This window comes from Felis catus, chromosome B1 (genome assembly GCF_018350175.1).
Source record: "Felis catus isolate Fca126 chromosome B1, F.catus_Fca126_mat1.0, whole genome shotgun sequence".
Classification (NCBI taxonomy): Eukaryota; Metazoa; Chordata; class Mammalia; order Carnivora; family Felidae; genus Felis; species Felis catus.
In genome coordinates this window covers 2840243-2866759 of record NC_058371.1, presented here as the reverse complement: position 1 = coordinate 2866759, position 26517 = coordinate 2840243, and the positions used below count along the sequence as shown (strand labels likewise).

The window sequence follows — 26517 nt, the reverse complement described above, 5'->3', positions numbered from 1 at the left end:
CCTTGCCAGACTTTGGTATCTGGGGATGTGTTTTAGACCAAGTCGACATATTGGTGCTGATTTCCCAGTACTTAAACAATAAAGATACCTCGTGTATATCGCTCTCACCGAGGGAAATGCAGCAGTGCCTATGTATCTGTTTACATATGTGTGTGTTTGTGTGTCCCTAGCACCCTACTGCAGCCTGACCCACACTCCGAAGAATGGAGGCATTTTCAACAGGACCACGGGGGCGGTTGGAAGTCAAGTGCATTATTTTTGCAAGCCTGGGTATCGCATGATCGGCCACAGCAACGCGACCTGTAGACGGAACCCAGTTGGCATGTATCAGTGGGATTCTCTCGCCCCGCTCTGCCAGGGTAAGAGATGTGCTTTTTCTTCCCCCAACTCGAATTAAATTTAGTGTTCTTATTTTCACCACATTTTGACAATTACTGAAGCGGTGACTATGGCTAAAAGGTAAGGAAGAATGGAATATGGGTTCATAGAAGTACAAATTAAACTTTCCACGGACCAGGCAAACATTTCTGACATTTACACTAGGCTTGATTTAGCTTTTTCCAGCCCGAGTTCAGAGGACGGTTGAACAGTCACTAGATGCTGCGTAGAGTTATCCTCATCCTTACTCATACCGCATTTTGAAGTAAAAAATAACGTTATTCAATTTAGATTCAAAAGAGTTTTTCTTGACAGTTGTATTAATTAAAAAATCAATTACTAAAGCCCCCTTTTTAAAAAATTTAGATTAAAAACCCATTCGTTGAGCCATATGCTGTATATTTCATTTTCTTTTGGTCATTTGAATTTAGGGCTTATTAAAGTTGATTTCAATATTTCATGCCTTTTTTGGTATTTTATCTGTCGTACGCATAGAAATCAAATTTCAAACAAGTCATTTTCATTTTAATTGAAGGCTTTGAAGTCATGAAATTTTCATAGTTTTGTCTTATCGAGATTTATATTCATAACGAAATATATTGGTCTTTGAGAGCTAATTATGATTTATGAATGGAGCCTCATATTGGTTTCCTTTTTTCTGGTTTTTTTTCATAGATATTAGACTTTCTGGTATTGCTCTGTGAGACAATAATGGATATTTATCACACTAAATATATGTGTCCTTGACCACAAGGAGTTAATCAGACACTTAGCTTGCATTATTGATGTTCTAGCTACTGAAATTCTTTGTAAATATAAGACACACACAAAGTTCTAACAGCTTCTTTCATTAGGAATGATGATTTGGTTCTTTAAAAGAGTACTTTTTCTTTCTTTCTTTCTTTCTTTCTTTCTTTCTTTCTTTCTTTCTTTCTTTTTATTTTTTAAAGAGTATTTTTTTTCTTTCAAAAGAAGTGATTCTCATTTTCTTTAAATGCTCTGTTACTCTGTCTGCGACACAGATTCTATTGCCCAGAGCGTAGCCCCGGGGGGCTATGTGTCATTAGCACAGGGAAAGAATGCACGTGGCGATAGTCGTGCCCGAACCCCCAAAGCGGACAAGGAAGGGAGGGGTGGATCAGCATGGGCAGAAATTCCAGAATCAGGACCTCTAGAGTCTGAGTCACAAAGGAGAGCCCAGGTGGAAGCTGCCGTCAAAGTAAACAGCACTCAAAGGCACGGGGAGAGACCTTGGTGTGGTGAGAGGGACACGGGAGGGGCGACACCCCAGGCCTGGGCGGGTGTCCATCTTCCTGCTCTGTGAGGACTTCTGGAAACCCCTGTGCGGCTGGACACGTGGCTGCTCCAGCCACGAATGGCCGACAGGAAGAGGACAGTGTCTGTAGGCTGTTTTGCTGATACGCCGTGACCTCTCTCTCCGGCTTCCATTTCCTCCCTCAGCGGAACTATTCGAGGCTGAATTAAATGACGCAGAAACAGGGCACCAGAGGCCAGATCCTTCGGGAATACGTGCTGTTTGGGCTGAGGGAGCTGAGTAAAGGTGATCGTGCTGTGTGTTGCTTGCGTTGTGCAGGACCCAGACGCAATGATGCTGCGGTGTGGGCTGTTGGGATCCCACAACGCACTTGGCGGTGGGAAATCAGATCGTCTTCCTTGAGATTTCTTCTGGGAGATCAAGGCCCCAAGTGATTGCATTCTCAAATCATAACATGTCTCCATGAAGTATCATCTTCCTCCCACAATCCAGTTTTCTACACTTTTTATTAAGTCTTCTGTTAACCAGGCAGTCGGTAGGATTGTGGTCTTTCTTCCTAAACGATGACTTCTAAAACCTGGAGGGCACTTAAGAATAATCTCCTGCACTTTACTTGTGTTAAAGTATTTGGAACTGAAACACATAAAAGGTAATGTGACTTCTCAATAATCATAAAAATGTTGACCCAGAATCCAGACCTTCTGCCCAAACTTCAGCGTTGGAATCAAATTGTTTTCTGCTGAAAGGATTTCTATTGTGAAAAGTCTTGCGGGCACCGGTTCTAGAGGTAATCTATATTTTTGGTATTTGATTTCATTTACTCTGGAAGCATCTTTTATCTTTTAGTCATAGGTATCTAAAATTTGTGCAAAATAGCACCTTAATTATAATAACATACAATATATTGTCATCATATGTGAGGCTGTAATATTTAAAAATAAAAACCATGGTAGAAAGTATGCTTTTTGAGGGGCACCTGGGTGGGTGGCTTGGTTGGTTAAGCATCCGACTCTTGGTTTTGGCTCAGGTCATGACCTCTTGGTTCATGGGTTCAAGCCCTGCGTTGAGTATGGAGCCTACTTGGGATTCTCTCTCTCTCTCTCTCTCTCTCTCTCTCTCTCTCTCTCTGCCTGCCCTTACCCCACTCACACTCATGCACCCTTTCTTTCAAAATAAGTAAACTTTAAAAAAAAAGAAAGCTTTTTGAAAGACATTTAAATTATGCAGTACAATTACATAGCATTTTTATCATTTAAAAATAAAATTAAATCTTTAAAATAAATAGTAGAAATGATTTTACAGTTAAATGAAGGCCATTGAGAAAGGATCATAAAATTTTGAATAGAGTAAGCTTTGTAACATATATTGGCACTTTCTACCCTAAAGGTCGTTTACTCATGATTCAAGGGCCATTAGAGTTGATTTAGGTGAATTTAATCTGAGACATAAGTGTGTAATTGTTAACAGTATTTAAGAGGGTCCAATCTGATGTGTTCAGCATTAATTATTCCCTTTCCTTTTGTTGCTTGTAGAGTGTAAAACTTTCACATAGTGTAAACACTCACCTGACTTCATAGAAAGCCATTGGCTTGTTTTTCGTCTAGTCAGGTGGAGACTTTGTGGATTATTACTCTCACGTATTAAATCGTCTACTCTTTTCTGTGTTAGGCTAAGAGGAGTCTCCTATCCACCCATAAATGTTGAGTATTTGTTTGTGCTCGGCTGTAAGGAAACAAAATGAATGTTTCCTCCCTTCAAGAGAATCACAGCCTAACCATGAAAAGAGATTGATAAATTATGGCAATTACCATCACATATATCATGACCTAAGTTATATATCGTTAATTAAACAGCATCCTCCTTCAGGTGCATATAGAAATCTTTTTAGATGGATGCCTCTAAAAAGTAGGATCAGAGAAAACTTACCAACAATTGTAACATCAAAAAGATTGTTTTAGGCTAAATTTGAAAATATTTGAAAAATAAAACACAAGATTATCCTACATTTATTGGGATTTTCCTTCAGTGTTAAAATACAAATACTAAGGGAAACCTATTTTCTACTTGGTTGTTGGTATTTTTATTTATTTATAATTCAAATTTACAGTGGGAAATATATTCTATTTAGAGAAATTTTCACTTTCAGTTTTATGATCATTGAGGATAATTTCAAGTTTTGTTGTTTTTTTTTTTTTAAACTAATATTTTGGTCCAAAGAGAGTTAATATAGAGGTGGATTATCGCCATCTAACAATCCTGAATTGTTGACAGTTCATCACTGTAGATCATGAAGTTAAAGACTGGGTGAGCTTTTTCTTGAAAATGCTCTGAATTCTATACAGGAAAACAACTTGCACAAGCATAAAGGTACACGTTTTTACCTCCAGAAACTACAGAACTTTCAAACACGCTCTTACAAATTGAAGTAGATATATAGTCATACCATATATGTTTACCCAACGAGTATACAACTCGTGACATGTCTGTTTTCAGACAGACGCAGAGTGACGCTCATCACGACTGTGTTTGTAGCTCAGGGTCATAGATGGCAGGAGTAAAACCTAAGACAAGCATTAAGGACTCTACACCCACTTCCAGTTCAACCCAATCGTGTCTCTGGATTAGGCACTGCACGGACCGAGGCACATTCCCCACCCTTTAATCTCTGATGGTCCAGCGGGAGACACAGATTTGGGAGTCAGTAAGTACAGTTCAGTGGCATTCAGCGAGAGCAGATGTGCACTGAGTAGAAGTCGTAGCGAAGACCAGGGATATTTTTCCCGTCACTGGACACGCGGGTTGGAATTTGCAGGGAGTGACGAAAACATGGAGCGGCAGGCAGGGCCCCGCGCGGAAGGCCCTGCCTGCAAGTTTCTGTGGCCTTCACGGCCTCTCCTGCGGTTGATGCCAATGTATTGGAGAACTGTGGGCTCTGATCACAAGGTACAGTCATACCTGCATTTTAGAAAGATGGGTCTTGTAGTCGCCTGGCGGCAGGTGGGACAGAGTCTTGTCTGGGATTCAGGGGGGCCTAGAAGTCTGCACTGTGTGCGGGGCAGTGGTCGAGTCCTTGGAAATACAGTGGAAATAGGTCTGTGAGGAAACAGGTAACTGTCTTCTCGGCAGAGCACGTCAAGGGTTGGGAAGAGGCGTCTGCCACGACCTGTATTTTGGTTTCCTTTGCTGGGAGTCTTGCGATATGACTCACTGCATATGGGCCCCGGGAGGGAAGGAGGCTCACGGGGCCAGTTCTGATGCGCTGCCTGCCGGGTGGCTGTGGGAACGCCGTGCCCCAGTCCAGGCTGGCGCTCCAGGAAGACTGAGTCCTACCCTTATCAGCAAGGGTGCCACAGTTGCATTCATTCAAGATATCGGGCACGTCATTGTTTGTTTTCCACGAGAGAAGACACTACTCTAGGCTCCGGAGGGACCAAATCAAATGAATAAAATTATGACTAAAAAGTGCACGTGCTGCCGTAAGTTTCAAACTGAATCACCTCCACCACAGAACAAGCGCTATCTGAGACGTGGAACCGGGTGGCATGTTGCGTCACCAGTGGCTGTAAATCCTGTAGCCCACCCTATCAGAGGTCTTGGAGATAACTGGGAACTTCATTAGTGGTGCGAACGTTGAAATATTTTAAGACTTCTACCAGATTCAGAGATCATCGTGGTTATTTTAATTATTCTTATTTGAAAATGGTGGACTCAGGGCTCCTGGGCGGCTCAGACGGTTGAGCATCAGACCTCGGCTCAGGTCATGACCTTGCAGTTCAGGAGTTTGAGCCCCGCGTCGGGCTCTGTGCTGACCGCTCGGAGCCTGGAGCCTGCTTCAGATTCTGGGTCTCCCTCTCTCTCTGCCCCTCCCCTGCTCGTGCTCTGTCTGCCTCTCAAAAACTAAATAAAGATTTTAAAAAAAGGTTTCTCAGTGATTTGAACAGCACTCCTTTTAATCTTATAGAAGAAGAAACACAGTTTATACCTTTCCTAACTTCATGATGGTATTGGTCTCTTTAATTTTTTTAATTGTCTACAATAATACTTTGACACGTTTACTAAAATATTTAACACTTGCGTTTTAATAAATAAGCAACATCGAAGCCTGGAGTGTTGAGGTCATTCCCTTCCAGGTCCCCAGCTGCTGACCCTGTAAACTGTATCTGTGCTGTGGTCCCCAGGGCACCCAGCCAAACGCTTTTGTCACCTGTAGCATTTGGTAAATGTTTTGAATGTCCCAAGTCCATAAATCTCTGACCTTATAAGACATGCATTCGAGAGTGATTTTTCCCCCCTTTAAAGATGACCTAATGCTGGAATCTGTTTTGTTTTCTCCTGTTTTCGCTGACTTTTTGCCAGTGGCATCTTAGACGCACAGAATTTTCAGAGGAAAAAAACGTCCCTGATGTTGTGAGAGTCCTTATCACTCTAAACCTGTTGCCTGCAAGGTAAAGCGGGAATTTTAATATCTAGCTCTCAGGATTGTTGCCAGGGTTAAAGAAGTAACTTAGAATCAGTCTTCAACACTTGGGTCAGTGCTATCTTATTGTTAGGTCTGGAAGAGGACGTGAGGGACCTTCTCCAGGCTTAGCCAGGATCCTGTGACTCACAAGAGATTGAGCCAAGGTCACAGCTCTGGACTGTCCTCTCCCAGAGCGAGGCCTCTTCCAAGATAACATAATGGCTTGTAATTAGCGTTTAGAAAATTCTGGACAGGATTAAACAAATAGTGGGGATCACCTGTGAGTGAAAAAAAATGCGGGAGGCAAGATGTATTTATTGGTTTCAGAGAAGTTCAGGTTGTGTTTCTCCTGTTGCCTGACCTTTTAAATTATTTTTCTCAGAAAATCTGTATTGGTTCATATCCTCCCTGATAAAGTCAGGCATATCTTCTGTCCTTCAGGCTTCATTTCCTGCCTTAAAGCAAGAAGCTCTGCCGAGCAGCTGTTTCCGTTATCAATACACTGATCTCATTCATCTTGAAGGGAAGCCTGAATTAGAACTGAAATTTTCTGCATTATCTCAAAGGCCCAGGTAAACTGGTGCATCACAGGGAACGGCTTTCGAGTTTCCCCTGTTCAAGAGAGAGAGCAGCTCCCAGCAGCCATTTTGTGTTTTCTTCTTTTACGTAATATAAATTTTATGGTAATTCTTTTTGTTCGTTTCAAGTTTTTGTTTAAATTCAAGTTAGTTACCAGTGTAGTGCTGGTTTCAGGAGGAGAATTCAGGGATGCATCACTTACCTACAACTCAGCCCAACAAGTGCCCTCCTCAGCCCCTCCCCCATCTGGCCCCTCCCCCGCCCACCTCCCCTCCAGCATCCCTCAGTTTGTTCTCTATCGCTTAGTCTTTTGACTCTCTCTCTCTCTCTCTCTCTCTCTCTCTCTCTCTCTCCCTCTCCCTCTCCCTCTCCCTCTCCCTCTCCCTCTCCCTCTCCCTCTCTCTTTCTGTTTTTAAAGCTTGGGTTCTCAGGGTCTTTTGTAAGCTGCAGCCTTAGCTCGGGGTTGACATTGACTATCGTGTAATGCTCTGCTCGCGTTTTGCACGCAACGAAGAGTAAGAAATACGATCTTTCTCCCAAATTACACGATTAAGCTTCTGTTTGTGAAGTCAGAACTGGAAGATAGAGAGACCTAGATGCCTCGCAGAGTAGAACTGCCAGGAAGGCTGTATTTGCTCAGGTGAAGGTTACCTGTGGGGGACAAGCCAGGCGGACGAGGGAAACAGCTTGGGTAGGTCTGTGAGTCCCGTAGGAGCCGCGTTTTGTCTTCCCAGCTCTTCAGTCTTTACGGATTCCAGTGCTCAGAGGGGACCCTTCCCAGCAACACAAAGACGGAACCTTTGAGACGGGGTTGGAACCCATGTGCTTCAGACACAGAAATCTATGCTATTTCCATTCTGTCCTGCATGTGCCCTAAACGTTACTGCTGCCCTTTGAAAGGGCATCTTTCAGAAGGCAACTGTTCCTTCTTTAGTTTTCAAAAATCGCAACGTTATTGGGGCACGTAGGTAGCTCAGTCAGTTAGGTGTCCGACTTCGGCTCGGGTCATGATCTCACGGTTCGTGGGTTCGAGCCCCGCGTCAGGCTCTGCGCTGACAGCTCGGAGCCTGGAGCCTGCTTCAGATTCTGTGTCTCCTTCTCTCTCTGCCCCTCCCCTGCTCATGCTCTCTCTCTGTCTCAAAAATAAACAAACGTTAAAAAGTATAAAAATAGCAACATTATCAAAAATTAGGAAGATATGTTCAGTGTCCTGCCATAGAGCTTGAGTTATTTTGTAAATCCTAATAATTGTTCTTATGAGCATAAAACGCTCATAAGGTAATTGTGACTCTTGGCTTGATTTTCACTCATGTGCATATTTATTTGCTTCTGTGAAATGGTCAAGCTCCTCTGTGTCATGATAATAAGGCAGTGTTTCTAGAAATTTAATATAATGTGTTTTTTAAATTCCAAATTGCCTATTATAATATATAAGAAAATATGTGTATGTACGAATATAGGTTATAGTCACCATGCCAGATATAGTCAAAGCTATTAGGTTATGAATCCACGTAGTTCAGACAGCCCAAATCTGCCAACCCCCACGCATTTGCCCCAGATCTCTTTATAGGATTTGAGCGATTGGATCTTGGCTATTTCAACCAGTCTCTGAAATTTAGATGTGGACCCACCTGTCCCCAGCATTCACTGACCAACGGGAAGCTGAGGCAATCTGGCTTCACTGAGGTTTTGCTTCCTCATCTGTAAACAGGGATATGAACACTCCCCGCTGCCTTATTTGAAGGAGTAGGTCAAAACTTTGGCATGAAATCTTTACCACAGAGCCAGGTACTAAGAGCCAGGTACCCGAGAAAAAAGGAACTCTCTTATACGATACAAACATATTTCCATCCACGAGTGTTGTCAGTAAGTACTTGTTGACTTTTTTTCTGGCAGAAACTTTACAAATGTCTATTTAAAGTCAATAATATTAGGGCATCTGGGTGGCTCAGTCAGTTAGGCATCCAACTCTTGATCTCAGCTCAGGTCTTGATCTCAGGGACATGAGTTCAAGCCCCACGTGGGGCTCTGTGCTGGGCATGAAGCCCACTTACATTTTTTTTAAAGTAAATAAAGAATAAAGTCAACAACATTTAAGTGACTAAGCTGGTAATACATTTCTCTTACTTTTCATGATGAGCAACATGAGGCACCAGCAAACTTTTTCTATACAGGGCCAGGTAATATGTTAGTCTTTGTGAGTCATTTATCGTTTCTGTGACATACTCTTCATTTTTTTTTAAGTTTATTCATTTATTTTGAGAAAGAGAGAGTGTGAGGGAGGGAGAGGCAGAGAGAGAGGGAGAGAGAGAATCCCAAGCAGGCTCGGTGCTGATAGCACAGAACCTGACATGGGGCTCCAGCCCACGAACCCCGATGAGATCATGACCTGAGCTGGAATCAAGTCGGACACTCGACCAACTGTACCACCCAGGCGCCCCACCTGATCTTCATTTTTAAATTCTTCAAAATCCCTTTGGTTGAGCCATTTTTTATTGGTGAGCTCCACCAAAACACTGCAGACTGGTGTTGACCCTCGGGTCATAGCCTGCTGACCTCCGACCTAGATGACGTGCCAGGATCAGACCGGAATGCAGGTTATAATTCAGCCAATAGCAGTTCTCTTCTCTAGTTAGTAACCTGTATCTCAGATATGTTGTGGAAGACATCTCCTTTCCTCTCTCGTGGTCAAAAATATTTCCCCAAACAGCCAGATAGGACCGTGTGTGTTCCCTGCGCCCCTGGAGCATCATAGAAGGGAGTGCGTGCACTGGCAGCCGAGAGGGAAGAGTCCATACGGAACTTTCTACTCGGGCATGCGGCACTTTGAAAAGCGATGGCTCCCAGATCAGTTCAAGGCAAAGAGGACTAAAGATAGGAAAATGACCCATGTGCCACTTATGATACCAACTGACATTGCAAAGTAGGTTATGGTCTTGCATGAAAGAGCCACAGTGACAAGCTATACCTGCAAAATTGGCAGTTTGAAAATGGTGGGGAATTGTAAGTAGCCTTTTCACTGCCACTCATGAGCTCCCGGAGGCAAGCCATTCTCTGGCTCCAGGGGGACTCAGGTGCCCCTACCCTGGGGTCCCGTAGCTCCCTTTGTGCATGTGTCTCAGCACTTGCTACTTTGTTTTGTCCTTGTATGTCTGTCAGTTTCTTCCTGGATCAGTGGTTCTCAACTTCGAAAGGTCACAAGAGTGATCTGGAATTCTTGTTAGAGAAGGAGCCCCTAACTTCCGGCCTCTCGATTCTCTGGTCCCCTGACTCTGACACAGCCCGTCCCACAGAGTCTGGAACATGCAGTTTTACAGCCATCCTAGGTGAACTTGGTGCGGGCGTCTAAGGAACGTATGTTAAAAATCTCTATCCTTGAAGACAGAGATATTGTCTTATATTGGAATGCCCAGCATTTTGCACAATCCCTGGACCGTAACTGTCACTGATAGAAATTTACAAATAAGTAAGTGTGGTTCCACCATCTCCTCAACTGCCTTCCTTAATGAGATGTCTGTCATAAATGCTGTTGTTGGAAAGAAACACAGTTTGCAGTTAGGCTGCTGGTGATGTTGTCTTCAACTTTCCAACATAGCAGTCACAAGGTTGTAGGAGTAGCTTCTACAAATCAGAGCTCCCCATGCATGGTGTACGTGGCCCATAGTGCTCTGTGATTGGGTGTGTGGCACTAGGCAGTGGAAATGCAGGGGGATCGTACTGTTACATGGCGTTATGGGCTGAAATGTACCCCTCACAAAAGGTACGTTGGAGTCCTAATGCCCACTAGCTTATGATGGGACTATATGCCCACTACTATATGATGGATCGAGGGTTTTTACAGAGGTCAACAAGTTAAAAGGAGGTCATTGTGGTAGGCTCTTAATCCAATATGACTGTTGTCCTTTAAGAATAGAAAATTGGGACAGAGGGAACACCATGTGAAGAAGACAAGGTCGAAGATGGCCATGTACAAGCCAAGGGGAAGGGCCTGGAAGAGAGTCTTTCTCATGCCCGTCAGAAGGAACTAAGCCTCCCAACACCTTGATCTTCGCTCTCTGCCCTTCAGAGCCAGGAGATTGTGCATTTCTGTCGTCCCAGCCCCCAAGTTGTGCGGTACTCTGTTAGGGCGGCTGGAGAAAGCCAACAGGCCCGGCCACCTTTCCAGGCTATAAAATATTCCCTCTTCCTTCCTGATTCCACAGCTCCCCAGACGTTGGCTCCTCCAGCCCTCCAGGTCACTTCCTCCCTCTGTCCCTTTTCTTCTACTGTAAGAAAGAAATGGAAAGTAACAGCTCTTCAGCAAGCTGTGCCACCCAGTAATGAGGTGGATTGAAACCGAAGAACCTCAGGGCTTCACTGAAAGTGGAGAGAAAAGGTCAGATTCTTGGCATCGTGTCTCCACCACATCTGCCTTTCCCATCGCAGTCAAAACTAGGACGCTGGTAGAAAGAGACCCACAGATGACACATCTGACATTATTCCAAGAGATTTCCAATTTGGCCTGAGGGATTCTGGGCACACGTACATAAGTGCCCACCCCAGGAGCTGTGTTCTTCAAACGTTTTTGGCCACGGCAAAGAAAGTTTGGTGACCATTTTCTAGTCCGTGTTAATGCACTTTTCCTTAAAATAATACACTCTTGGCATAGGAATTTATCCTCTGATTGATTTTTTAATGTTTAAAAGCTCATTCCTCGCTGTCCCTTTTTAAGCAGTTATAATTAACTGTCAAATCTCCATTGTTGATTTTAGTGCAGGGTGTTTGTTTTGTGGATTAGTTTGATATATTCTATGGTTCCATGTTTCTAGTTGGGTCAAATTAATGGAGAACGTTAGTAAAATTGGACCCTTCCATGGAAAAACTTAGAAACAAACCCTCTCACCTCTAATTCTAGCAGCTTGGATTTGCAGGGACAGACTTCAGAAAAATTGATCATGGTTGTGCAGACCTAGACTGGAGGAGGATTGGTCTTCGATGCACCAGGAGTTTGACTCTGAAATTCATTTATATTCTTGACTCTGTTACTAGGTATCATTGGTGATTCTCTTTAAAAAATAATTTATAAGAGCATTGGCTGTAGAAGGCGTCATCTTGAGGATAATTTACCATGCCAATTTGTAGTGGACCAGCTTACATATGGGCATTTCGTTCGCTGGAATAGTTACTTCCAAATGTCCCATGAAGGATGAAAATGGCGATCGAATTACAGGGAGACTGGGACCCAGGGTCTCGTGCATATGGTGCTTTAGTTTGAGTTAGATGCTGCCTCCATAGAAGGAAACACATGATGGCCAGTCGGAAATATAAGAAATAGCATATTTGCGACGAACCCCGTGCAGTGGGGTTCAGACGGAGTGTCCACGTTGAGGTTGTTACATGTCATCTGCATCTGTGCCCGCGACGTCATTGACCAATGGTGGGGCACGTGGGCATTCACTTTCCAGGAGGCTGTGGCTGCTCAGACAGGGAGTGGGCACTGCTTTTTGTTTGTTTTATTTCTAACTTCGAATTCTTGGGAAATAATACCGCCTCCGATTGGGCATTGTTGCATATTGGTGTTCACATGGCTTGATCTTTTTTTTTCTTTTCCAAGAAATTTGCTAGAAATAGATTTTAATGATCTTCAAACAGGAGATTACATACACACACATATATTTGTCTGTATAGATCAGCACTGTTGATCATCAATGGGAATCACACCATGTTGGGTCATTATTTAGCTTCCACGATGTCAAACGGGGGATGTTCTATTATGAATCCTGAACATCTTGAAGGGACAATAAAGGTCTCTGTTTTTCTGTAAAAAGCCAGTAAGCATGATGTTAGGCAGCAAAGTGAGAGATTTTTCGAAGCCAATGGAATAAAAAAAAGTGGGGAAGTAGTTTTCAAATTATGAAAAGCTGGAGACATTAGTGACATAGGCCATGAGATTTTCCTCCTGGATAGAACTATTGGGGAAAAGGGAATCACAAAATATTTTATATTGTTCATTATAGTGAAAAAGGCCATTGTGATGCGGTTGAAGGAACATAAACTTGATATTGAGACATTTGGCACTAGGGGCTGGCTTGACTTTGGATAAGGTCTGACCCTTGGGTAAATCATTACTATTTTTGGACATCAATTTCCCCACTTAACCTGAAGATCATAATATTGATACAAGTCCTTAGTCTGAGGATTCAGTGAGATGATTGAAGTAATTACAGTGCCTAAATCTATGGAACAAAGGAGAAAAACTATATAAAAAGATATATAAACATCTGATTAAATATTAACTTTTAATATAAGATACTATAATTATTAAATAGCATGTTTATTGCATATCTGGTGTATATTTATTGAATTAACATAATCTAATATAATGTAATACTAGTTGAAGAATGTTGACTGACATTGTTACATTAATATTATTAAAGTGAGGTGAACTAATTCTCCTCATTATAGCAATATTATATAATGCAATCTATAATATTATATTGCTATAGTATATCGTATGCATATACATGACATATATAACTATAGTATATGTATTTATGCATATGAAAGAGGATGTTTGAACTAATTTTAAAGTGATATATTGAGGTTTAAATTGTGATTCTCAATTTAGTCTTAAATATTTGTGTGAACTTATAAAAAAAACTCATTCAGTGTCTCTGGGCCTCGATTTGTCACTTGGAACATAAGGGTCGCTCTAATGACCTACATCATCACTTTTAACCTGAAAGATCAATGAGCCCAAGAGGAAGCTCTGGTGGCCTATCATATGTGATTAGGCTCGGAACAGGGAGTCACTGAGGTCAAAAGATGGAATTTAGGGAGCACAGGGACTGAAGGAATTGGGCAATAATTTGGACAGACTTGTGGACAGACTTGCAGATGAGAGAAAGACAATCATAGCTTCCTTCTTATATGTGTTCGAGAAAGGGAAATACTGTTGCTGTGTGCCTTGTTTGCTGACTAACTACTCAAGGCTTGAGAAGATCTCCTAGAGGACAGAGTCCATTCATTCCTTGGATGAATTTTACTGAGCTCTTTCTGTGTCAGGCACCAGACTTACCGTTGGGCCCATGGTGAGCCAGAGACAAGAGATTGAAGGGGACGGGGTAAATTAGTCAACCTCTGAAAACCTTTGTGGATTTTTGTTGGTCTATACCTCTTTTTTTAATAACTAATGACACCCTCAACTCATCCCAAATAGAATCTCCTACTGAGGCAGACAACAGAAATTGAAGGTAATGATTTCACCTCAACTGTGTTAGTGACTGACTCTTCATCCCATGCATTTGTGATGCCAGAGGAATTTGGAGGAAATAAACTTAAATATGGGTTTCCGATTGTGCAGTTCAGTTTTCTGTTCTCTCTGGAGCCTCCATTACCATGCAGTTATCAGAGTGGTAATAGCCTCCTCTTTATCTGTGAAACTGATGTCAAAGGACTTTGCTGGAATTATGATCAGATTTCCATCCATATGAAGTCTACAGAACTGTTTGACTGATATCACTGTGTCCTATTTTTGAAAAACCAATGATTATTGTTCTACTAAAGCTATTATATTCTTGGATATTTTTATTTGAACTTCTACAGAAATTAAGACAAAAGAACAGGAGAGAGACATGAGTAGTCAAGGATCACAGTGCCCCCAGAATTCACTTTATACATTTAGTTGATTCGTTTATACCCCACCTTCTTTCAGAATGACTTTGCACTGGCTGCTTAGTCTGTTCAATTCCCTATGGAAAAGTCAGCAATAACTGAATTTAAATTTTGTATTTGTCACTGATTGATTATATCTTCTTATGTGTCACCTCATTCTCCCTGTGAGCAAGGTTCAAATGAACCGCAAGTCTAGAGTGTCGTGGAGTTGTTCATTTGAATATATTCAAATTCCAAGTTTTAATTAATGGCTAGGTGCTAAATATTAGGATGCTTCGTTTCATCACCCATCATAGTTGTGTCGTTAATGAAAAGGTAAAGCACCAAGAATCGTACGGGAGAGCTATAACCAGAAGCCCTTGGAAAAAAGAGGCCGTTTTCTACACTCCAATGCATCTTGGCATCACCTATGGGCAGTTTCAGTAATCAGCCTTCAAGAATATGGTTAGAAAGTCTGCACAGTGTTATTAAATTTTAATTTAAATTGCTGATTAGTAATTTGCCAATGTTCCCACAGTTCATGTAGTGTTAGGAGAAACAATTTGGCTAGGTAGCGACGATACCCTCTAAACCCATAGAAACTATAATCTTCATGCATTTTCCTTCAGGAGGGACCTTCAGACTCAAATTTTATTATGTCTACTGCTTTCCTGCTATTACCAAGGAATCTGGCTTCTCAGCTTTATTGATATTCGTGATTGTTGATGAGTTTTAGTTAACTCCTACCTATTTTCCTTTCCTATTTTGAGAAAACCCTTCTGGGATGTTTTGTAGGCTGGCTCTCTGTATGTCAATCTATCTATCATCGTTGTCTCTTTATCACTTATATCCATGTATCTATGTGTCTATATTTTCTTTCTGTTTTTTTTTTTCCATGAAATGTTAGACACATTATATGCTTGGTTTATGAACTGGGAATTCTAGATCTGTTACCTCTTTAGATGTGCTAGGGAAATTCTTCTGGCCTTCACCACATTGAGTTATTTATTTTCCCATTAAATAAAAGGTTAGCGTAAGTCAGTGGAGAAAAAAAGCATGAGAAGACACTTATAGTAATGTTTTGTAGCATGGGTACAATAGAGTTGTGTGTTTCAGGTTTTGTTCTCTCACTTTTGCCCTTCTACATGCATATATCCTGGGCAGAAAAGAAAGAAAAGAAGTCAATAAGAAAAGTTTTCTGGTCCTTGATTCTGAGATGAAGTCCCTAATTTGTCATTAGTCCCCACTGTATTGAGAGTTTGAGTTAGCAGTTCCTTAAATTCATGTTGGGTATTTCTAAGAAATTGTACTTATGTTTTCTTTTTTATTTTTTAAGTTCATTTATTTTTTTGAGAGATAGAATGTAAGCAGGGGAGGTGCAGAGAGAGATGGAGGGGGGTAGAAAATTCTAAGAAGTTCCACACTGTTACCACAGAACCCGACGTGGGGCTTGAACTCACGACTGGTGAAATCATGACCTGAGCTGAAATCAAGAGTCGGACACTTAACCGATGGAGCCACCCAGGCGCCCCTGTACTTAGGTTTTCGGAAAGAACCAGTCGGGCTTTTCCTGCGGAAACATGGGATGGTTTTGAATTTCCAACTGTGGGAAATCAAGGGTGACATTTGCTCTGAGCACTGACACTCCTAACAGCCTTCCCTACTTATATCCTGTGTATATTTCTTATTCATTTTCTGTGTTTTTGATTTTTAAAAAATAAAACATAGCCAAAATTTTAGGTCAGCAGTTTTTATTTTTATTTTATTTTATTTTATTTTATTTTATTTTATTTTATTTTATTTTATTTTATTTTATTTTATTTTATTTTTTAAGTTTACACCCAAGTTAGTTAGCATGTAGTGCAACAGTGATTTCAGGAGTAGATTCCTTAGTGCCCCTTACCCATTTAGACCCTCCTTCCTCCCATAACCCCTCCAGTAACTCTTTGTTCTCCATATTTAAGAGTCTATTATGTTTTGCCCCCCCCCCTGTTTTTATATTATTTTCGCTTCCCTTCCCTTATGTTCATCTCTTTTGTATCTTAAATTCCTTACATGAGTGAGGTCATGATATTTGTCTTTCTCTGACTAATTTTGCTTAGCATAATACCCTCTAGTTCCGTCCATGTAGTTGCAAATGACAAGATTTCATTCTTTTTGATTGCCGGGTAATACTCCATTGTATATATCTACCACATCTTCTTTATCCATTCATCCATCAGTGGATATCTGGGCTCTTTCCATCCTTTGGCTATTGTTGATAGCGCTGCTATAAACATGGGGGTGCACGTGTCCCTTCGAAACAGCACACCTGTATCCGGTGGGTAAATGCCTAGTAGTGCAATTGCTGGGTCGTAGGGTAGTTCTATTTTTAGTTTTTTGAGGAACCTCCATACTGTTTTCCAGAGTGGCTGCACCAGCTTGCATTCCCACCCACGGTGCAAAAGATCCTCTTTCTCTGCATCCTCGTCAACATCTGTTGTTGCTTGAGTTGTTAATGTTAGCCATTCTGACAGGTGTAAGTGGTATCTCCTTGTGGTTTTGATTTGTATTTCCCTGATAATGAGTGATGTTGAGCATATTTTCATGTATCAATTGGCCATCTGGATGTCTTCTTTGGAGAAGTGTCTATTTATGTCTTTTGCCCATTTCTTCACTGGATTATATGTTCTTTGGGTGTTGAGTTTGATAAGTTCTTTATAGATTTTAGATACTAACCCATTATCTGATATGCCGTTTGCAAATACGTCTTCCCATTCTGTCAGTTGCCTTTTAGTTTTGCTGATTGTTTCCTTCGCTGTGCAGAAGCTTTTTATTTTGATGAGGTCCCAGTAGTTCATTTTTGCTTTTGTTTCCCTTGCCTCTGGAGATGTGTTGAGTAAGAAGTTGCTGCGGCCAAGATCAAAGAGGTTTTTGCCTCCTCGAGGATTTTGAAGGCTTCCTGTCTTCCATTGAGGTCTTTCATCCATTTTGATTTATTTTTGTGGATGGTGTAAGAAAGTGGTCCAGGTTAATTCTTCTGCATGTCGCTTGCTGAAGAGACTGTCTTTATTCCATTGTATATTCTTTTCTGCTTTGTTAAAGATTAGTTGGCCATACATTTGTGGGTCCATTCTGTGTTCTCTGTTCTGTTCCATTGGTCTATATGTCTGTTTTTGTGCCAGTACCATACTGTCTTGATGGTATGACAGCTTTGTAATATAGCTTGAAGTCTGGGACTGTGATGCCTCCTGCTTTGGTTTTCTTTTTCAAGATTGCTTTGGCTATTCAGGGTCTTTTCTGGGTCCATACAAATTTTGGGATTGTTTGTTCTAGCTCTGCGGAGAATGCTGGTGTTATTTTATAGGTCAGTGGTTTTTAAATAAAATGTAGGCAAAAATTTGTACCCACAGCATTTGTTTTGCTAGAGACACCTTTAATCATCTGTGTCTTTCACTAGGCAACCTGGTCTCTCTCTGCTACTCCATTTCTTCACTTGTAAAAAGAAAGAGGGTGACTGACCAGTGTTGATTGGTTCACGTGCAGCCCCCCTAAATATTCCCTAGCTAACCTCACCCAATGGCCAGGAGGACGTTTTACTAGTCCTATTTGGCAGGTGGTGAATCTCAGGCTGACGTAGGTAAAGTGAATTTTCTGTGATCAGGACAGCATGTACATCTGCACTGATTAGTGTTAGAGCACCATCTCATGACATCCTCCCACTTACCACATTCAATAAACATGGCCCCCAAAATGCCGATTCCCATGAAAACCAGCCCTCAGTGAAGTGCATTCAGTCCTTGAGCGCGTTCCTCTGATGCCAGATGGAATGCCCATTAAGGTCACTTGCAGACCTGAGAGACTGAACTCTGTGGCACAGTGGCAGTGAGCGAGTGGCTCCGATTTGGTCCATAACACCCCTGAATGGTGCCTTACTTTCCTCCAGCTTTCTGTCTCCAGATACTTGCTTTGTATTGAACGAAACTTTGTTTTATATTCCTAAGAAATGACCCCCATTTTTGTTTTGTTTTGTTTCGTTTTTAACATTTGCGCTTGTGCCTTCCTACAACTTTCTAGAAACAGATGGGCACAAGTCAGTTACTTTCCCACAACCTTGCTGAAGTCACAGGTTTGCCCCTACACCCCCCTTCCTTGCCGAGTCAGAACTTTTCCCTGTAATTAGCCATTTGTATGTGACCTGCTGGGTCGCCTTCCTTCCATAGCTTTTTTGTTTGTTTCAAATTAGTGGGTTTTTTTTCTTTCTTTCTTCCTTGCGCCATGAGGTACTACATATTTTCAAGAGGTTTAGAATAGCTGAAAATACTTCTCAGCTGAGTCCTGTTATCTTGCATTTTCCAGTTCAGAGTTGCCTTTTTTTTTAATTTCATTGTCCATCTGTTTGCTTTTAAGGTCTGCAAATACAAGTCATTACTTCCCTCTGTCTGCCCTCATTTTCAGAAACACTTTTCTTTGTCCCTCAAAACAAACGGAAGGACATTTTTGATGCTAGTGTATGCTCTCTTTTGAGCATGGGACATCACCCCTGCCCACAGTGACTGAATGAAGACAGTATGACATATTAGATCCCATGGCCTAGTGGTCATTCAGGTATTTTGCCTCCTCTCTTACCAGTCTTTCCTTTGTTTGTTTTTCTTACCATTATTTTCTATCTCAGCCTTCAGCATGATATCAATGATACATGGGGTGCTGGCTAAGCATCAGGTGGGTATTGCTTAGTATCTAGTTATTCTGAGAAGTACTTGGGAAATCAGGGAAGATAAGGAGAGTTTAATAATAATAATAATAATAATAATAATAATAATAATAAATCCAGAAATATTACCATCAATGCTCACATTTAACATGATCTTAATATGTTCAGAACTATATTTTGAAAGTGTATTTCTAACCTATTGATGCGTGTGTTTCTTCATTGCTGGTGGTTGGACATTGGTAATAGAAAATATGAATGTGGTGAAATATAGCAGGTGGCACCTTGGAGACAATAGGACAGCAACTGAGAGGCATACCCTGGCATTAGCTACTCTGAGATCCCAGCTCTGACACAGCCGTTTGCTAGTTCTACTCATCTGGGCAACTTGCACAACGTGTCCAATGCTCGCTTCCATTAGTGCTTGTATTAGGGTTCTCTAGGGGAGCAGAGCCAACAGGACGTATGTTGATAACAGGGGATTCATTAGAGGAATTGGCTCACACGGTTATGGAGGCAAAGAACCCCAGGATCTGCTGTTTGGAAGCTGGAGAAGCAAGAAAACTTGTGTAATTCATTCCAAGTCCAAAGGCCCAAGAACCAGGAATCCAGTGCCGACGGGAGTGGGGTCAGTGGTGGTTAACTCCCAGACAGAATCCAAAGGCCCAAGAACCAGGAGAGCCCCTCTCCGAGGGCAAAAGGGGGATGTTCCGGCTCAGACAAAACTAGCAGATTCACCCTTCCACTGCCATTTTGTTCTGTTCGGGTCCTCAGGAGTGGATGATGCCAGATATTACACTAATAAAGGAGATGATGTTGTTTGAAGTTAGAGATTTCTCCGTAATATGGTCTGTCTCTACCACCTCTCTGTGCCCGTGATCAAGCATGTCCTGGCCCAGTGCTTTCAGTGTATCTGGACCTCGACTAGTTCTCCTGAGCCTGAACCCTGCTTTGGCTCTTGAGGAGACACTGGTAGCTCTTACGTGGCCACTTTCAGCCAAGTACCGCCTAATCTCTGTTGGTGGGGGCACACGGGGTGTGAGAGATTAATCATCACATGTTTCCTCCATACCCATGATGGCAGGAAACATTCTTCCACGCCTATTTCATTTTTCGTCAACTCTAAAGAGTTGAAGAAGGCTTTCCTTTATGTTAAATCTGAAGAAAGATTTAAACTAATGAAACTTACCATTTGCTTAGAGTCTAGTGTGCTCCCAGTGCTTTGCTATGTGCATTTGATTGTATGTCCTGCCGAGGTCACCCTGATGAGGACATAGGATGATTCTTATTTCACAGATAAGGAACCAAAAAAGCTCATATAAATTAAGTAAGTTTCCTAAATTTTTTTAATGTTTATTTTTGAGAGAGAGAGAGTGTGTGAACAGGGGAGGGGCAGAGAGAGAGGGAGACACAGAATCCAAAGCAGGTTCCAGCCGCTGTCAGCACAGAGCCCAACGCAGGGCTCAAAATCACGAACCGTGAGATCATGACCTGAGCCAAACTCGGACCCTGAACCGACTGAGCCACCCAGGAGCCCCCAGTTTTCTGAATCATAAACAAATAAATAACCAACTCAGACTTCTCCGTCTCTGAATCCATGTGTTTTTCAAATATTCCATCCTTTTTCCTGTAGATTTTTAAAGAGAAATCAATGTGATCATTACACAGACCTTTAATTCTCACATGTATGTGCACTTGTGATCATTTTCCCACACCAGTGCTCACATTTGGATGTTGGGCGTGAAACAAAGGCACAGCTCACGTGACACAGGATACCTAGATTTGCTTTGGGTTCCAAAAAACATGGCCTCACACCTAGCAATGCTCAGCTTGCACTGAACGGTTTTCCTGGGCTTATTGCCTGAAATAGAAGTTAATAGTGGAAGAGTGCTGTCCTCTCCCCACAATCGCTTACAGTCACTGTGTTACATTTTTCAACACACTGCAAATGGTGGTGACAGTTAATTTAGAAGATATTGGCAATGCTGATGTATACTTTTTGATACAGAAACTCTTGAACCATATTTTACCCCTTGTTATATATTGTTTTAAATGTGAATTAATTCATTCATTTTTTGCATCACCTATATCACTACTTAGAGTCCCTGGCTGGATGGAACAAGTTATGGAGAAAGAGAAGATTACATAAATCTCTGTTAATCAAATTCAAAATGCTTGTTGGCCAGCTTGCAGCATTTGTGCCTGTAAATTCATATAGCTGAGGATGTGACGTCCTCTCATCCAACAACAAAGCCACACAAGGCTCACTGATTAAATCCAACCCTGTCTCTGGCTGGTGTGAGTCATGTGGGAGGTCCTGAAGACATTGCTGGGGTAGTCGTGGGTTTATCACAAAGACGCACTCTCGAGCTGTAATGTACTCAAATGGCATTTTCTACTGGTGGTCCTCATCAAGCCTGTCATGAAAAAGTCATCATGCGTTTGCTTGAGTGATGATGGGAATGTCCGTAGGTTGAGGATTGTGGCCAAATAGCAAATTCAAGTTTACTCACGGGAAACCTGGTGAGATGCTTGACCACCTCAAGTGGAGAACTGGACCCCAGTACAAGATTACAGAAACTGTTAACAGCCACGCAGACACTTAACCGTGTTTAAATTCTTTGCTAAACAAAGTAATTGTATGTTGACTTCTTAAAAATAAAGTAGTGGAGGGTCGGGAGTCAGAGGACATGCGTTCTGCTCTACCCTGCTTGGAGTCCTCCCGGCCAGATTCCTCGGTGCACCTGTGAGAGGGAGTTAGAGTCGCACCTTTACTCTCATCTTCCATATTTATGGTGTGGTAATTTGGGAAGAGACACCATACAACAGTGTAGGTAGCCGGAGGAGGTGGATGAAGTGGCAGGGACATTTCTCTAGAATGCACTGAGGAAGCTTTGGGATAGAATTACAGACTTTTAGAGACGAGACCACAGACATGACCTCGAGAGGCTTCGTTTCCAGGTGAGGGTTCTTAAGCCAAGACAGAATAACCCGTAAAGTATTTGCCAAATGCAACGGATTTCAGAGCAGAAAGTAATAGCCACTTAAAGCACTAATATAAGTGGGGACACCATCACTCCAACCTTGCATCTCTGCAGGGAGCGTTTCTCCTACAACACATTCTGGGTTTAGATGTCACGTTAGGTTTTATTTCTTAAGGGAACTTCTTGTAAAGGAAAAGTAGGACTCTGGTCAGTTGTGCTAAACACCTATGACATTCAGGAAGAAAATGACTTTAAATGATCATTTCACCCTGTTTTAATTTCAACTGCGTAGCTAAGGTTCTGCTCAAAGAATGAGGGAAAAAATAGGAATTTTGTGTCCGTACATCTCAAGGATATTTTCCACTATTTGAAATAGAATTAAATTACTAGCAGGAAACTCTTGTTTTAGAAAGAATCATAACATTCATTCAATATTATTCTGTCCTTCTGAATTCTTCTTTGCATTTATTTCCGTTGATATCATATTGGGAAGGACACTGACATGATGGGCAACCTGAAATCTATCTTTTCCGATGTAACAAAAGAAGTCCTTTTGAAAATTCCAGTTACAAGTTATATTGGAATGCCAACTAGTCATGAGATAATTAAGGGCTCCTTGGCTCTTTTTCAAGCAAGATGAGGCATTTATTTACCTATCTGGTGTCATTTCCCCACTAACTACCAGGGTTATGTACAGTTGCTTAACTTTGAGTTTAGAACCATTATCTATACAATGGGAATAATACCTTTTGCCTTCCCCAAATTACATGATAATTTTATCATTCAAATTAAATAACTCATGGGAAAAGAATATATATATAATTTAAAATATATGTAATTTTAATCAAACTTATAACACTTTAAGGTAGAACCTAACATATAAATTTATGAAGATATCGTTATGGGAGAAATCAATTCCCCAGATATCTGAGGAAAGCTATCTGTGTCTTCTTTTAGAAAGTCTGCATCTGTAATGTGCTGATATGTTTTATTCTTCCAACAAATTATTTCCATGGCACATGTTTTAATAAATTATGAATCAATACATAAACAGTGATAAGTCTTTTCACCAGAAAGACTGAGTGGAAGAATTTGTTATTCCTTAAAAGTTGCTTATAGATTATAGGATACCATGTTCAGTTTATAGTCTAGCCATGCAGACTATGGACAGAACTGAGTCTAGAGTGATTCAGGGGGTATGTTATGGAGAGAGCCAATAGATACTAGAAATACCTCTCTCTCTTTGCTTGTCCCCCACTCTTTCTTCTGAACTCCAGAGGTAGTCCAGGCCAACTGCCCCACTGAAACATTTTTTGCACCTCTGGGTCTCAATGCCAAGACAGAACTCTTTATCCTGTCTCAGAAAATGAGACTCTAGTCCAGCCGGTTGCTTAATGGACTTCTCTTTCTTGCCCCTACCTGAGTCTCTGCCTGAAACCATCAAGCCCTGCTGATTCTAGCTTCTGAGTGTGTCCCAGTCCATTCACTTTGTTGGGGTGGGAGGGAGAAAATTTCCTCTGCTCTTCACAGTTCCTGTAGCTGATCTAAAAATTGAATTGACATGAGACAGATGAACAGGGAAAACAAATCAAATCTCATTTCATACATACAAGGACCCCACATACATGAGGGTCAAAGACAGAAAGGTGACATGGTGTCCATGGCATCCTGAGCTAATGAATGGGCTGGGGCCCTGGGGCTTCAGGTGGGAGGAGGGCAATTTCCAGGTCAATAAGTACAAGAGCGGATGTTTGGTAGTTAGATCTTGGCCTTGCTGTACGGATGGGTTAGTCACCTAGATAAAATTCATGTCTGGTAAAAACTGTCATTCTGGGAAAGACCCCCAGTTTAAATTCTTCTAGGTAGTGAAGGGAAGGTGAGATGCTTCTCTTGAGCCTACAGGGCCTTGATTGCCTTCAGCTCAACATATCCACATGCCACAGTGACACCTTTTGGGGCCACTTGTTCCAAACCTTTCTGACGTCTTTGTGCCCCCTTCCAATCCATCTTCGCCTCTCCCAGGGGCCTCCAGAATGGCCTTCCTGCACCAGCTTCACTGTGTCCATTTCGCAATTCATCCTGCAGGCAGTGGTTTCAATGAGTTTGTGTGACTGCCCATTTGAAATCCTCTGAAGGAGTTCTGAAGTCTGCAACATAAAATGCAGACTCTTTGCCACAGTTCTGAATAACACCTCCTCTAATGATCTCTCAATCTTTACTTTAGGTGGCTCACCCTTCACAGTTACAGTGACCTTTGATCAGTGTTTTCCTGCCTCAGGCGGGGCCTCCTTCTCTGCATAAAGGTGCTTTCCAGGACTTGAGGCCTGGGGCTTCAATACTGAAGGCTTGACTAAAGCCTTTCTGTCTTCATTTAAATAACATTCCTCCTTTGTTCTTTGTTTCAGCACCTTGTTCTGTCTCTTTGTGACACTAAGGACAGCTTTTACAATCCATGATGTAGATTTGTTTCTAAGCCTGTTTGTCTCATCCAGTACTACTAGAACCTGCCTAATAAACTGTAAGGTTCAAGAGGGAAAGGAACAGCTCAGTTTTATTCATTACCGTTTGGACTATGCTTCATACCCATTCTGGCGCGTAGTGGATAATATTGTCAAGTGAGTGAAGGAACAGGTTGTTCTTATTCTTTAATTGGCAGGATGTATGAAATATATGTTAGAGATGTGTCAGATGCTCCAATTGAACAATGTCAGATATTTCTATAGATCTATTTGAACAGAATCAAAATTACCCCCTCCACCAAATGTGTAAAGGGGCACCATTACTGATCCCCAAATCTGTTTCTCCAAAAACCCTATCCCTTCGCCAGTACACAAAATAAATTAAGAACTATTACATTTGTCTTATCTACCTCACAGAAATACAGTAGTGTTCAAGTTAGATAAAGTTAAATACTATCAAATTGTGGGACATTTCTTCTTGAGAGAATAAGTAATACTTGTCACTAACAAAATGGCCATTTGGAATAACCTGAAATTCATTGCAAAACATGACTGCGTTTATTTAGAACTTTAACAAAATTAAGGATTTAGAATTTTACAGATATAATTTATATGAATATGTGTCTGAAAAACTAGATATGTTATTATGGCATGCATACAAGTTTAGTTCTCTGATCTTTAGAAAAACACATAGAAATCATCAGATAATTCTTCATCCAAATATAACTCTATTATAAGTATCTCTATCAATGATTCTAGAGAAAAATCATAGTTAAAACTCTGCAAATCCTTGAAAATCACAAAAATACCTATGTAATATTTCATGTATAGTTACAGGTGTTAAATTTTAAAATCTATAATTTTTATCAAAATCACGTGTTCAGTTAAAATATTGAAAATTAAAATATAGTACTTAAACTAAAGTGAAAACTTTCTTACTGGTTGTTCAAATTGTAAACTTAGTAAATCCACATACTGAAATTCAGGGCCCTGGTAATTTTTGAAAAACTTTCAAGTTATACCTTTGGTAGTATAATATTTTTTTTTCCATTTCCCATAAATAAATAAACAAAGTTAACATATATTTATTGAGAGCTCTGATATTCAAGGCAGTGGGAAGGGTGAAAAACATGTATGGATATTCTGCACTTGAAGGATTTTTACACCTTTAGGAAGAGGGTGTACGGGCACTATTCAGGTAAGAGGTAGGCATGTGGGTGGGACAGACAACAAGTGCTGAAGTGGTCAGATTTGCAGGGTCTGTGGTCTGCAGGATTCTTAACTTTTTTGCCATGGCAGACATCACCAGTCTATCACAGAGCCCTTTCTTGTTCAGCCTCAGAACAAGATTGTTGTTTTTGTTGTTGTCTTTATTGTTTGTTAATGTTTGTTTATTTTTGAGACACAGAGCATGAGCAGGGGAGGGGCTGAGAGAGAGGGAGACACAGAATCTGAAGCAGGCTCCAGGCTCTGAGCTGTCAGCACAGAGCCTGATGAGGGGCTTGAACTCACGAACCGAGAGATAATGACCCGAGCCGAAGTCAGACACTTAACCCACTGAGCCCCCAGGCGCCCCAGAACAAGATTGTTTAGAAGATATTCCAGCTTTCACTCTAGGAAGATGAAGTAGATGTTCTTTCTTCTATTTTCCGTCCTAAGTACAACTAAAATCCCTGAAAATTATATAGAAAACAATTATAAGAGAACTCTGTAAGATACAGAGAAGATGGTAGAATGACTTAGGACCTCAGAATGGAAGGAAGGACCCAGTGGTGAGATTCTTAGGCTCTCTTTACTGCCTCAAACTCCTAACTGCATGAAGAGGAAACTGGTTATCTTGAAATACCAATGGGCACAGGCAAAATAACAATAATGACAGTAATGACAACAACAACAACAACCACCACCACCAAGAAAAGTCTGTTCTCCCTGCCAAAATAACAGAGAAGGGACGGCCCAGACAATAAAAGGAAATATTTGGTCAATAATCATTCTTCATCTAAACCTTATGGGAAAACCTGTGGTTATACCCAACCACTGATTGCAAAGACCAAGTGGAG

At 41.3% G+C, this 26517-nt stretch overlaps 1 protein-coding gene across 3 annotated transcripts in view; it reads left to right on the top strand.

Moving 5' to 3' along the window:
- The window catches only part of CSMD1 (CUB and Sushi multiple domains 1), a 2016427-nt gene that overhangs the window by 1882321 nt on the left and 107589 nt on the right, over positions 1-26517 (top strand). For all 3 annotated transcript variants that reach the window (XM_045056760.1, XM_045056761.1, XM_045056762.1), the window contains one exon: positions 171-359. In XM_045056760.1, coding sequence (XP_044912695.1) covers positions 171-359 — 189 coding nt within the window. The remainder of the gene's footprint in view (positions 1-170; positions 360-26517) is intronic.